A 13159-nucleotide genomic window follows, 5' to 3' on the forward strand; every position below is an offset into this window, starting at 1 on the left:
GACCAGGTTCTATTCTGTGTGTAATTGGAATAATGTAGGGCTTCTGACCAGAATTGTTTGCTTAAGCCAGCATCTTCCAATGTGCATCTAATCATGGTTTGTAATGTTGAGTTCTTCCTCTCTGCAATCCCGTTCTGAAACGCAGAAAATGGGCTAGATGTGTAATGTAACATTCCTTTGTCCTTCAGCCATTGGGAGAATTCCTTAGACATGAATTCACATCCCCTATCTGTCATGATTTGTTTTATTTTGATATTGTGTTGCGTTTCTACGCGTTTATAAAATTCTTTAAATTTCTGAAAAGTTTCATCTTTGTGTTTTAATGTATAAACAAATCCATAGCGACTATAATCGTCCACTATGGTTAAGAAGTAACGTTTTCTATAAGTGATTGATGGAGTTAGTGGACCAACTAAATCCATGTGTACTAAATCAAAAATTTTATTGGTTGACCTAGTTGATTTTCTAGGCCTGGGGCTAGTTTTTAGTTTTGTAGATTTACATACTGAGCATTCCAAATAGTTTTCACAATTTTTTATTTTAACACCTTCTGCGTGTTCAGTCATTTTTTGTACTACAGGAAAACTGGCATGTCCTAACTTCCTATGCAAAATATGAGCACACTCATCATGAATTGGCTTACCTATTTTTGGTTTTTTTTCATTAAGTGCATCCTTGTGATCATGAGCTACTTTACATTCATCATTGTCACTGTTGCTAATGTTTCCATCATCTAGTTCAATACAATCTTCCATATTTGAATCAATGTTGTGTAACCATTTTTCTTTTGTTATTAAATAAGGTAGGCCTCCTTTAATCATTACTATACCTAAATCTATTTTATTTTTCTCCAAGGTCGCTTTTCCTTTTGAAAAAACAATATTAATATCAGAATCTCTGCTTAGTTTTATGGCACTTAGTATGTTATGAGGTATTTCAGGTATTAGTAATACCCCCTCTATTTTTCCTAGGCCGGGTAAGGTTACATTCCCTCTGCCTAATACTTGAACCTTTTCTTGGTTAGCTACCTTTATTACAAATTTATCTTCTACAAATGAAGATAATATACTTTTGTTATTAGTGGTGTGATTAGTTGCTCCAGAATCAATAAGCCAATTATTGTTCTCAGTTTGCTGTATGTTAGTGTTGTCTTGTTTATTTAGTCCATTCAGTGAACCAGATTTTCTATCCTTTGAATTATCTCTGCCCCCTCTATGCTCTCTGTAATTTGGTGGGCTTCTATATCTATGTCTATCAATGGAAGACTGTCTATAATTGTATTTGTTTCTGTGTTCTGATCTATGTCTTTCTTTTGAAATTTTGGGGCAATCTCTTCTATTGTGTTCCCTGGATCCACAGTTGTGGCACCTAAATGTTTCATTATATCTTTCTTGAAAAGCTACTTTTCTATATGGTTTGTGTTCTATGTGGTTGTTAGAGCGATTCCTCCTTGAATTGTCTTCAGCTATTAACTTATTGGATAGACTTTCTATGGATAAGTATCCTAGATTGATTGTGTCTAAATGTGACATATAATTATCCCATGATGGGTCAAGTGAGTTGATGATAACACTTTTCATTGTTTGGTCTGAAATCACCTCCCCCCTTAAATGCAGTTCAGCTCTTACTTTGTTTAAAGATTTTAAATGTTCACTTATGGAAACCCCTGGTTTTATCCTAGAGGAAAAGAAATCTTTAGACATTCTTGTGGTAGTAGCTACACTGTCACTGTGAAATAAATTGAACATGCATTGAATAATTTCTGAGACAGTCAGATTTTGCTTAATGCTGTGATACATAGCAGGAGATACACTAGAAATTAATAAGAAAAATGCTCTATGGTGTAAGCAGTCTAACTTTAGAGTCCAAGGTCTTTTTGGGGGATTAGTGATAAAAAACAGTAAGTTTTCTTTCATAAAGACAACCTGGAGCTGCTGATACCATTCTTGTAAATTAATGCCATCTATCCTCAGCTTTGGGAAGTCACTGGGCAAATTTCCGACATTATTGGGTCCATTACTTACAACCTGAGGTAGTCCGTGATCTCGTAAATGCTGGAAATTACAAAATGGCGTGGGAATGCTCGCAACGAGCCTGCACGGTCCTCTCAGCACCTCATGTCTTCCTGGGCCGTCTGCGTAGTCTTGTGCATGCGCGTTGTCCATTTTGTCCCTGGAGTCGTCGTGAGAGGTTCTCGTCGTTGCGGCTCGCTCGTTCTGCTCCTCCTCAGACGAATCGGTCTCTGGCTCGATCTTGGGAGTCCTGACGATGGCGGCTGTTCTTTTTCTTCTTTTGAGAGCGTTGGTGCTTACATCGGTCTGTGGCGTGGGGCGGTATCTGCAGGGCTCTCTGGGTTCAGGCGTCGGTGCTCTCGTTGTCAGGATGGGAGCGGGTAGATTTTGAGGCGTTGGCTTGCTCGCTTGCTTTCTAGTTGACTTTTTGGTAATTTTTAGTTTCGGCCCAAATGCAGCAAAAAGCGTTTTCATTGCTGATTTTATCTGAGTATCTGTTGAATCACCTTCACTTTCGGATTCTGATTCTTCTGAGATGTTTGACTTTTCTTTTTCGTTTTCACTGTCTAGTAATGTTTTTCGCGCCAGAAATTTTGAATCGAGTTTTCTGATTGGCTCTGCTTCGCTCACCCTGGAGGTCTGTTGAAACCAAGATGGCTGCCATTCAAAATTTTGCGCGGGATCACCGTTTTTCTTCTTCATGGTATTTTTTTCTGTAATCATATCACTCACTATTTTTGAATCTTTTGGCTTTTCAGTAGTGATGTGCTTCTCTTTCGCTGCTCCGCTGTTTTTCAGCATATCTTGGAGGTTCGCGATGAGGCTTTCATCATTCTTCTGGCTTTTTAATAGTTTTAATATCTCTGACCTGAGTTCGTTGTTTTCTATTTTGATTTCCTCTCGGTCATCATTTTCATTTATTATTTCTTCGTCTTCAGTGGTGTATTCTTCGGATTCTCTCGAAATCGCGTTTGTGGATTCATCGATTATTTCTCGATCCGTTTCCATTTCTTTGCTGTATGCCCTGGTGTTGGGCCTATCTCTCTTAGACATATTTAAATTTTTTATTGAGTCAATTAACCATCCTCTGCTACCAGCTTGTTGCAATATTTTCAGGATCAGACTCAATAAATCTAGTAAGAGTTAAGGGTTCAAATATATCTCTCTTTATTTACACTAGGCATTCTATATTCACTGAATATTCACAGATAGAAGCAAGGAATGGTTGCGTGCAGCTCCTTATATATACAATGGGTGGAGCTAGGTGTGGGAGTGGTAAAGTATGAATACATTAAGAAGTGAAGAATAAATTAACCCCTGATACCCCGTTCATACATTATTTACATATTAGAGAATAAGGCATTTACATGTGACAAATATAAAATCAAACCTAGAAAAGGATTGGTGTCTATCGGAGAAAAAAGTAAAATCTCATTCCTCAACATTCCGTTCTCTCCAAATGTCTCTCAATTCCATATCTTTCATCATATCAAAAAAAGATTTAGGTAATTTAGCACGTGTTGAGATCTTTGATAGACTTTTTTTGTCTTTCTGTGTATCTATTACACCATTCCAATCACCCATTAGTATCAGAGATTTGTAATCCCATTGTATTATTTTGGTATGTAAAAATTTATAAAATTTATCTTGCTGTTGGTTGGGTGCGTATATTCCAATTAAAAGCATTTTTCCATTCTGTGTTAATAATTCAATTGCAATATATCTACCTTGAGCATCTGCCTCAATTAGATTAGCTGGTAGTCCTTTCTTTACATATATGACTAACCCATTTTTCTTCTCTGATGCTGATGCCACAAAATGTGTACCTAATCTTGAATTTATCAAATATTTTTGGTCTGATAATCTGATATGTGTTTCTTGCAAACAAATAACATCGTTCTTAAATTGTTTCAAGTAATGAAATACTTTCTTTCTTTTTTGTGGTGAATTTAAACCATTAACATTCCAAGATAAAAATTTAGTTGCTATCTTTGGCCCCTCAAAGTTTTGCGAGCATCTGCTGAATATCCTCCTCAATCTTACTCTTCAGCCTAGCCCCTCCCACTGCTTCTGTTTTTTCCACTTCTTGAGATGAATCTTGGGATTGTTGCACTTTTAGTTGCTGTTCTTGACGTTTAAAGGTTGCTCGTGTCAATCATTGTTCTCTTGGTTCCTCTATCTTCTTGGGTGGTTCAAGAGTTGGGGGTGGGCCCCTAATTGCAGTAAATCTTCTTCCATGGTAATTCCTCCAGCTCAGTGGTAGGTTCCTCCCGGTTCGGTCCGGTTCGGCCGAGCCGGTAGCGGTGATGATATGACGTCACCAAACTGGTTCTCCCCCCCACCCCCCACCCTCCCACGTTATTCTTACCCTTTATTTGGCCCCACTCCCAATCTACTGCTGCCTCCCGAGTCCCAACTAATGGCTAGAGGGAAAAAAACTGTTTAAACTCTTGCCACGGGGCTTCAAAGGGCTGCTCTACAGCTGATCAGTGTTAAAAGCAAACAAATGAGTTGGGTCGTAAGTGCGAGGACCTTCCAGAAATGACTCTTTTCAGCCCTCTGAGTAGTCCCTATACACATCGCCATGGCCACCCGGTCACATGACCAGCTAGCCACGCCCACCTAGTCACATGACCTTTAAGCCACACCCACAAAATAAGCCACGCCCACAGAACCAGTAGTAAAAAAAATTAGAACCCACCCCTGCTCCAGCTGCAACTTCAGCATAAGTTTATATCTATTTTCCATCTTTCTCTTGTTGTAACATTTCCATTTTCTTTCTGCCCCCCCCCCCTGGTGAGGGTGGGTATCCAGCCTTTAGGACATTAACATAAAAATTTTTGCCTTCCAAACTGTATTTAAACGGTATCTTTCTCCACCATAATTCACTATTAAACCAGTTGGAACATCCCATCTTGCCGGTTTCTCAATTCATTTACCAAGAAGCCAAAGTCCTTTCTACCTCTTAACATCTTGGTAGGGATCTCTTTCAGGACCACTAATTCTTGTCCAGCCACTTGAATCTTATTCTTGTAAGAAGCCTGCAAAATATCATTTCTGAGTTTCCTCGTTGTAAAATAAATCACCACATCTCTTGGTAACTGCCTCTGTCTGGCCACCCAGGAGTTAACCCTGTAAATTTTATCAATTCAAATTGCCACATCTTCTACTCTTTCATTAATTATATCAGCCATTGCTCCAGTGCAAATGTCTTTCCCGGCTATTTTCTTTCAGCACATTTAGGAAAAGAACAAGACAGATTTACTCGTCATGGCTGTGTTAAGGATTTCTGAAGCATCTTGATGAGAAGCACTGTGAATACTGTATCATCTCTGGTGGAGAATCTGTGGGCCTCCAGTATTTTGGGGGTAGAAATTCCCAGCTCATGGGCCTTCTCTCCGAGGCTGGAATCCGGGAACATCTGCAGCCCTCCTTTTGAGAGAAATGCCGTGTTTTCACCTGATTCTTACAGGAGAAGTGTCAGCTAAGTTTCGGCATGTGCGCTACTCTTTTGGACCATTTCAAATGGGTCTTCACCGTTGATCATTTTGTTTGTTTGGAGTCAACTGACTTACGTGTATAAAATCATATAGGGAACCACATGCAGCTCTCATCGAAAAGCCAGATGTGAAAGCTGGAAGCTTTGAAGGTGAAAAGGAATCAACCAAAATCAGAAGTGCTCCCCTGAGTGCAGCATTGCTAGCATAACAATGCAGCCTATGTGGAAGGAAGGGGATGCCTTATCAGGAAACGTGTCAGACTTCCATGCCCGTCCGACAGTTATGGACCACGGTCTTGTCTGTTGTGTGGGGCTGTACGCCCAGGGCCTCAGAGCATCACCATTGCTTGAAATGGGGTTCCCAGCAGCAAAAGAGCCATCATTGGACTTGATGGTGCAGGAGTATGAAGGGAGTTCCAGAAAAAGTGCAGACTGCAGGAACCCTTTCAGCAGGTCGAAAAAGGCTCCCCACCCATTTGCACTACTCAGGTGACCCCCAAGCAAACCTCCAAGTGGCCTCAACAACTCTCTAAAAGAATACAAATGCCCAGCTGTCTGCAAGGAATATCAATCCTTCCATTCCCACCATCCAATCAGACCTGAAGAACCTTCTTGGTTGAGAAGCGAAATGACTTCTAAGACTTGATGCTTTCATCTATTTAATTTGCCTTCTACAGCACGTTGCTATCACGTGACGTTCCATGACATTTTTAACCTTTGGGGAGCTGGTGTGGGCATGGCCTGTGCATGGGGCATACGGCCTGAAGGCCGCCAGTTTGACATCCCTGTTCTACAGGTACTTAATAAAGCCTGAAATCTCCTCGTTAACTGGTTTGTTCGTTGTGTTTGGATTCTCAAAGAGCCATTTATCTGGCCCCTGGGCCATTGCCTGATACTTTGCGAAAAACACACACAGACACGTAAACATATCTGATTTATCATATCAGATTTATTTACTTTGAATAACATGTAAATTAACAAACAAAGGAGCCACCTAAACAAATTTCCTATTCAGATGCAATTGTGCCAAGAGGCCAAGATCCCTTGCAAATTAGGCTCCCATCAGAAATCAACTGTATCCATAAGGTATCTGGGGGAGACCACCAATATGGGTCTGGCCTTGCATAGGGCCCAATCTCTAAAAGGGGAACTTTCACTCAAATCGTGGTTATTCTCATCTACAATCCCTCCGCATGCAGTGTAAAGGGAGGCACACACCGCACAGATGCGTTTTAAAAGTCAGACAACTTTTCAGTCAGTCAGAAATTCATATCCACCATGAATCAGTTACAAGGAGCTGAGAGCCCACTACGTACGAGCAATCGCAAAGTAAATCTGGTTTTGATCCTGGGGAAGTTGCAATAGGATCTAGGGGCTGAGTACATTACTATCTGTTGCATAAAATAATCTACTCCCTTAAGAAAAACCAAAGCATTTGGAGACTGCAACAAGGCCACTTTATAAGCATCAAGAAAATGAGAGGTCATTCAATGAAAAAAAGATTATGCAGTAAAAGTGACGATGTAAAAGCTGTCACATGATGACATGAATAATTAATTTATGACCAGGGATGAAATGGCAAAAATTTGACAACAAGGTGTCTGATGGAAAGACCAGGTCCACACACGAAGGTCCAATTAAACTGATTTAATGCTAAACAGTCTATGTGTCAACTCGCAAAGGTCCCGTCGGAACGCTGAAACTATGCACAGAATCTTCTCAACTAACAATTAGCACAACAGAATTCAGGGTTGGACTTACAGCTTGAGCAGACTACTCTGGCACTGCATAAGAGTGAACGTATGTGTCTGTTATTCAGGGACAGTTGCATACGTGTTCCTTTTATACATCAGCAAATTTTAACATTCCCTGCTTGTATGTGCCTTGCCTTCCCCCATTTCCCATTAGGAAGCCTGAACCCATAGTGCGCATGCAGGAGCGCACCTCTGCACAACCCACAGTTGGAATTTGGGAGGTGTTTGTGTCAGCCTGTATTGCTTCATGTTCAGGAGCTCATGGTACCGGAGAGTTTTTGTTCCTCTTTCCCTCCATCCATTAACCGTGTGAGATAAAGGGATGAGAAAGTGTGAGGAAGTCACCCAGGAACGTCTATGGTTGGACTTGAACCGGGAGGCTCCTTGTTCCTCATCTAATACCTTGACTGCTGCATCACAATTGATCTGAACTCTCAACTTTGGTGGTTTACTTACATTTGTCCTTGTGGAACCATTCTAAAATTTCTTAGACTTAGCTTAAGATCTCCAAGGAGAGCCAATGTTCTTCTGAAGCTGCCTAGAGCTTAACTGTCTTTTTCAGACCCAATGGGGTCGATAAAGTGGGGGCTTTGATGTCCACAGTTGGGAGGAAAAATTGATGGCTGTCAATTCTCTAATCTTCTCTCCCTTCGCTTTAGAATGTTCTCCTAATGTCCAGCTGAAACCCTTCCATCTTTTGATTCTGTCTTCTGAAGCACCAGAGGCAAGATGGACTCTCTCTCAGGTTCTTCTGGAGACAGTAATTTCCTTTCCCTTTAAAATTCTCTTTACGAGACTAATCAGTAACTCTCTCGACATGTCGTCGTGTTAGAGTTAAAAGGCCTCCCCACAGACAAGAGAGGAGACAGGACGACCCTCCCTCAGCCACCTTGCCCACAGCTGAACTGTTCCAAGAATCAAGAGAGTCACATAAATCTGTTCCACCCTTGACATGGGCAATCTGCCACTTGAGAAAATTAACCAGTGTTGTGTTCCTGGCACAGATGTGTCCCAAGGATTTCTCCACAGGCAAAATAGGATGGTAAAGTTGGATGGTAATTCACCAGAGGGATGAAACAAAGCAGACACATGCTAGAAATTGAGAAATGATTAGAGTTTTTGGAATCATTTGTGAGTGGTCATTTAGTAGATGGACACTTGTTGAAATGGTGCGACCTCAAGATAGTCATTGTTGCAGAAAGGACCCCACCCACTGAGATGGTTTCGTGCCCTGTAATGGTTCCACTCCATCGCACTCCAGAAGCAAAGGGCATTTGGTATAATGGACATAGTAGAAGCACCCCTAAACTCAAGCCTGATAAACAGCCAAGCATTTTTGAGGTTGTTCTGAAATTAGTAAAAAGCGAAAGAATGTTTCAATGGGGTTGTAGCCCAAGCTCCAATACCACACGATAGTGGACAGCCATTGATTGATTTGAGCACGAGGGGGCATAGGAGGGGGTATCCGCTATCTGCCATGACACTGTGGGGCATACAAGTTGCACCTCTAGCATCTATCCACAGCTAAATAAAAGATTAAGACATAGTAGACCGTGTCATGAAACACTGATTGTGATGACTTTGACTGCTACATATATATATATCCAGGATCCCAATCCTTGTGCTGAGGTGTTGAGGAGTTGAGGTGCTGAGTTGCGGAGGAGCTGAGGTGCTGAATTGCGGAGGTGTTGAGGAGCTAAGGTGCTGAAGTGCGGAGGTGCTGAAGTGCGGACGTTCTGAGGTGCTGAAGTGCTGAAGTGCAGAGGTGCTGAAGTGCTGAGGTTCTGAGGTGCTGAAGCGCTGAGGCGCTGAAGCGCTGAGGAGCTGAGGTGCGGAGGTGCTGACGTGCGGAGGTGCTGAAGTGCTGAGGAGCTGAAGTGCGGAGGTGCTGAAGTGCGGAGGTGCTGAAGTGCGGAGGTGTTGAGGAGCTAAGTGCTGAGGTGCTGAAGTGCTGAGGTTCTGAGGTGCTGAAGTGCTGAAGTGCGGAGGTGCTGAAGTGCTGAGGTTCTGAGGTGCTGAAGCGCTGAGGCGCTGAAGCGCTGAGGAGCTGAGGTGCGGAGGTGCTGACGTGCGGAGGTGCTGAAGTGCTGAGGAGCTGAAGTGCGGAGGTGCTGAAGTGCTGAGGTGCTGAAGTGCGGAGGAGTTGAGGAGCTAAGTGCTGAGGTGCTGAAGTGCTGAGGTTCTGAGGTGCTGAAGTGCTGAAGTGCGGAGGTGCTGAAGTGCTGAGGTTCTGAGGAGCTGAGGTGCGGAAGTGCTGAAGCGCTGAGGTGCTGAAGCGTCGAGGAGCTGAAGTGCGGAGGTGCTGAAGTGCGGAGGTGTTGAGGAGCTAAGTGCTGAGGTGCTGAAGTGCGGACGTTCTGAGGTGCTGAAGTGCTGAAGTGCGGAGGTGCTGAAGTGCTGAGGTTCTGAGGAGCTGAGGTGCGGAAGTGCTGAAGTGCTGAGGTGCTGAAGCGTCGAGGAGCTGAAGTGCGGAGGTGCTGAAGTGCTGAGGTGCTGAAGCGTCGAGGAGCTGAGGATCCTGGTAAGGACACACCTCCGGAAGGAGGACCCAGCGTGTCACAGTTCACACTTCGAGAGAAACCACTGAGATGTCATCACCCCATAGCACCAAGCCTTGATGACTTGTTTGCTTGGCACCTTGTAAAATTTTGTTGCTAATCCCCATTTTAAATAGAATACCAAGAAGACCTCTGCTATTTGTTGGTGGCCGCAAAACAATGAGCTTGTTTTTCATATGAAGCTCTCATCACTATTGCAAATTTTATTGATGCAGTTGTGATCGCAATCAATCTCACAAAAAGTAGTACCGCCTAAACTGTGAGAAAGCAACTTGTTGGGCTACCTTTGCAGATTGGCATTTGGGGAAAAAGTGAACACTTTTCTCACGCGCTAAATCAAAAATTTTACCTCTAGAAATTGTTAGCGTCTGTTGTGGTTTGAAAGGAAAAAAGTTCCTTAAATTAAAAGACTTTTCATGGGGAATATTATAACACGGCCAGTTATATAGATCATTCTAGATACAGTAGTTTAGCAGGTCCATGGTTGTATCTCCTACATAGTAGGATTTACATTTTGAAAACAAAGTTAGTGTTGATGTTTCTTGTTATAATATGGAAAGTGAAAAGTCCTGGAGAGGGATGGGCGACCAGGTGCTATCCAGGAAGATTGGACTGTGTTTCCCTCAGTTATTAGGGGAGGCAAAGGGAGTTGCCTTTTCAAGCACTTAGAGCCTGACTACCGAAGAGAATGTGAAGAGAATGCGTTTCAGCAGACGTTGAAGTCTGCGGGAGAAAACAAGAAGCTCCACTGCTCTTTGGAGACTAAACTATTAGGCAGATGGGAGATGGCCTTTTCCTGCATCATTCCCAGAGTTTAAAAGGCACTCTTGAGGAAGCTGCATTTGGCTACAGCTCTGTCTTTAAGTCACGTCGTCACGGCGGCATCACGTGACATATCTGGACTTTTTTTCTCCTTCACTAAACCGGGTGTGGCTGTGGCCAGGATGTGACCCATCCAGCCCACGGGCTGGGAGCTTGACACAGCCCTGTCCTAAAGGATCAGATTAGAGGACCTGGAGGGCAAATATAATTTAAAAATGATGTGCTATTGTAGACATTGTGTCTCAAGATCTACATTCCAATTTTTGAAATAAAAATGTTAAAGCTATTCTGCATTCTCACCTATTACCTTACCTTCTAGTTTCCATCACTGATTTTGCGATGGAAAACCATTTGTTGAGAAGATTAAGAGAAACCATGAAACGTCTCCAAAAAGAGGTAAGAAAAAACATTTGTTCATAGGCTGTCGCAGTAAATGCTATTCTCAAGTGTGATAAAACGTATAGAAATTTGAATAGTTAGGTCGGTCGGTCGGTCGGTCGGTCGGTAGGTGGGTAGTAGGTGGGTAGGTAAATAGGTCGGTCGGTCAGTCCCTGAGAATCAAACACAAACAAGTGGAAGGAAAGCAAAGAGAGAGACCCAGAGTCTCTATTGCAACTTGGGCAGCCAAATAAGTTGGATGAATGAATCAATGAACTTGCAGAGCTATCTTAGGTCATTGTAAGTATTGATTTAACATATTTAATAGGCCAAGTTGCTAATGGAGGTTTTACATGACTTTTAGCAGGAGTACTTTTCGTTTTCTCTGCACTTAAAATGAAAGGGCTGTTTGGGGATATAGTAGAAGGACTCCCTATCTGTCCCATTCCTATTCCCAAGAATAGGAATGGGAATTTTTCAAGAGGAAGCAGGACTTTCTTTTTTGTTTTCCTTGAAGATGTTTAGATTCTCATCCAAGAAGCTGCTCCAGTTGTGGACAAACATCAAAATCTTCCAGGCCGGGGTGCAAACTTTAGATGACAGAAATACAGTTGGCACCGCAGATTTGAAGCTGAAACTATCTTTAACAACAACCCAAGTCACATAGAGCTGTTGTTAGAAAAAATAGTGGCTGTCAATTTGTTTGTTTTTGTAAATGGGGTATTTTGTCATGGCAGGAAGAAACATCCAGACTTCCTCTTCTGTCATCTACCACAGAAGAACGGAGACGTGCTGAGGTAATTGTTAATAATGCATGTGCAACATATTTTAGATAGTGTACATGTTCGCTTTCTATTTCCATTACATATATGAGATCCACACACACACACCCCTATTCAATACAAACTAGTTTATTTGTAATTTCTAATAAAGAATGGCAATTATCAGAGTTTGTGCTAATTCTTGGTTCGTTCCTTCCTTGCCACATTAGCTACTTTCTTTGGCCCTATACAATAGTAACATAAAATTTAGATGATTCATATTTGGTTTGAACCACTGTCTTTTACGTTTCCTAAACAAATTAACTAAAACTAGGTCTTTCTTTTTTTATCCCAGCCGGAATACTCTTTATTGCCTGTATTGAACATCTACAGCAATAAATTGGGAGTTGCACATGTGTGTGCTCATCTTGGAATGCATGATTTTAATATGCACAAATATGCTTGTCTACACCCCTGACTCTTTTCCTAAAGAGGAACTTTAAAGTAATATCCTCTTTACACTGACATCACAGAGAATTAATGGAAAACAAATTCATGTAATTCTTCTCATGATCATGAAATGTATCTCCTTGAAGAAATTTTCATAAGGAAGAAAATTATCAAGCAAACATCTACAATTCATTTTATGTTTTTCATTCTTCACGGAATTGCTAGGTTTCCAGGCGTCCAGAAAATATTAGGATGCAGCTGGACCAGGATTTAAATTTAAGGATGCGTTCCCATCAGGTAAGCCATCTAGCATGTGAGGAATCTTTTGAGCGTGGATTAAATAATTCACGTCGTAATAAGAGGGGAAGAAGCCCAGTGTGAGTGATGGGGTAGTGGGGGTGGGGGTAGGGAGTGGGCTGATATGGAAATATATTCCTGACTTGTGATGTACTTTTGTTTCTCTAGATTGTTCACACCAAAACCGAAAGACTGGAAGTAGATCTGAAGAGAGCGAGGAACCAGAGTTATGCGTAAGTCATGGCATACGCCATACCTTTATGTGGTGCACAAACATTTTAGGTATCCTCTACACTACAGAATGACTTCTGAAAAGAGTTTAGTAACACTTTGCTGTTTATTATCTTGAGGGTTTATTAATACCCTTGTTACGCTCCCTCATAAACAAGGTCCGGCGGAGCACGAGATAACAAGGGTATTGATACAATTAATATACGCTCCCTCATAAACAAGGTACTACTATCTCTGAGAGACCAACTTGTTGAAATATGTCGACAGTTAGGCATTTGTGAGCAGTGAGAACTTTCCCCATATCCTACATCCATAACTTTACTTTGCTTCTGAAAATCATTTTGAATTTGTTTGTGCCTTTCATGGAACATATTTAGAAAAAAAGAAAAATAAATGG

The 13159-nt window shown here is 41.8% G+C and overlaps 1 protein-coding gene across 1 annotated transcript in view; it reads left to right on the forward strand.

Moving 5' to 3' along the window:
• LOC139315025 (trichohyalin-like) overlaps positions 1-13159 on the forward strand; it is a 55962-nt gene that overhangs the window by 22209 nt on the left and 20594 nt on the right. The window contains exons 3-4 of the mRNA XM_070941047.1: positions 12460-12531; positions 12700-12764. Of these exons, the coding sequence (XP_070797148.1) occupies positions 12460-12531; positions 12700-12764 (137 nt within the window). The remainder of the gene's footprint in view (positions 1-12459; positions 12532-12699; positions 12765-13159) is intronic.

Source organism: Pituophis catenifer, unplaced genomic scaffold (genome assembly GCF_029215685.1).
Source record: "Pituophis catenifer annectens isolate HBS135680 unplaced genomic scaffold, rPitCat1.0.hap2 SCAF_3, whole genome shotgun sequence".
NCBI lineage: Eukaryota > Metazoa > Chordata > Lepidosauria > Squamata > Colubridae > Pituophis > Pituophis catenifer.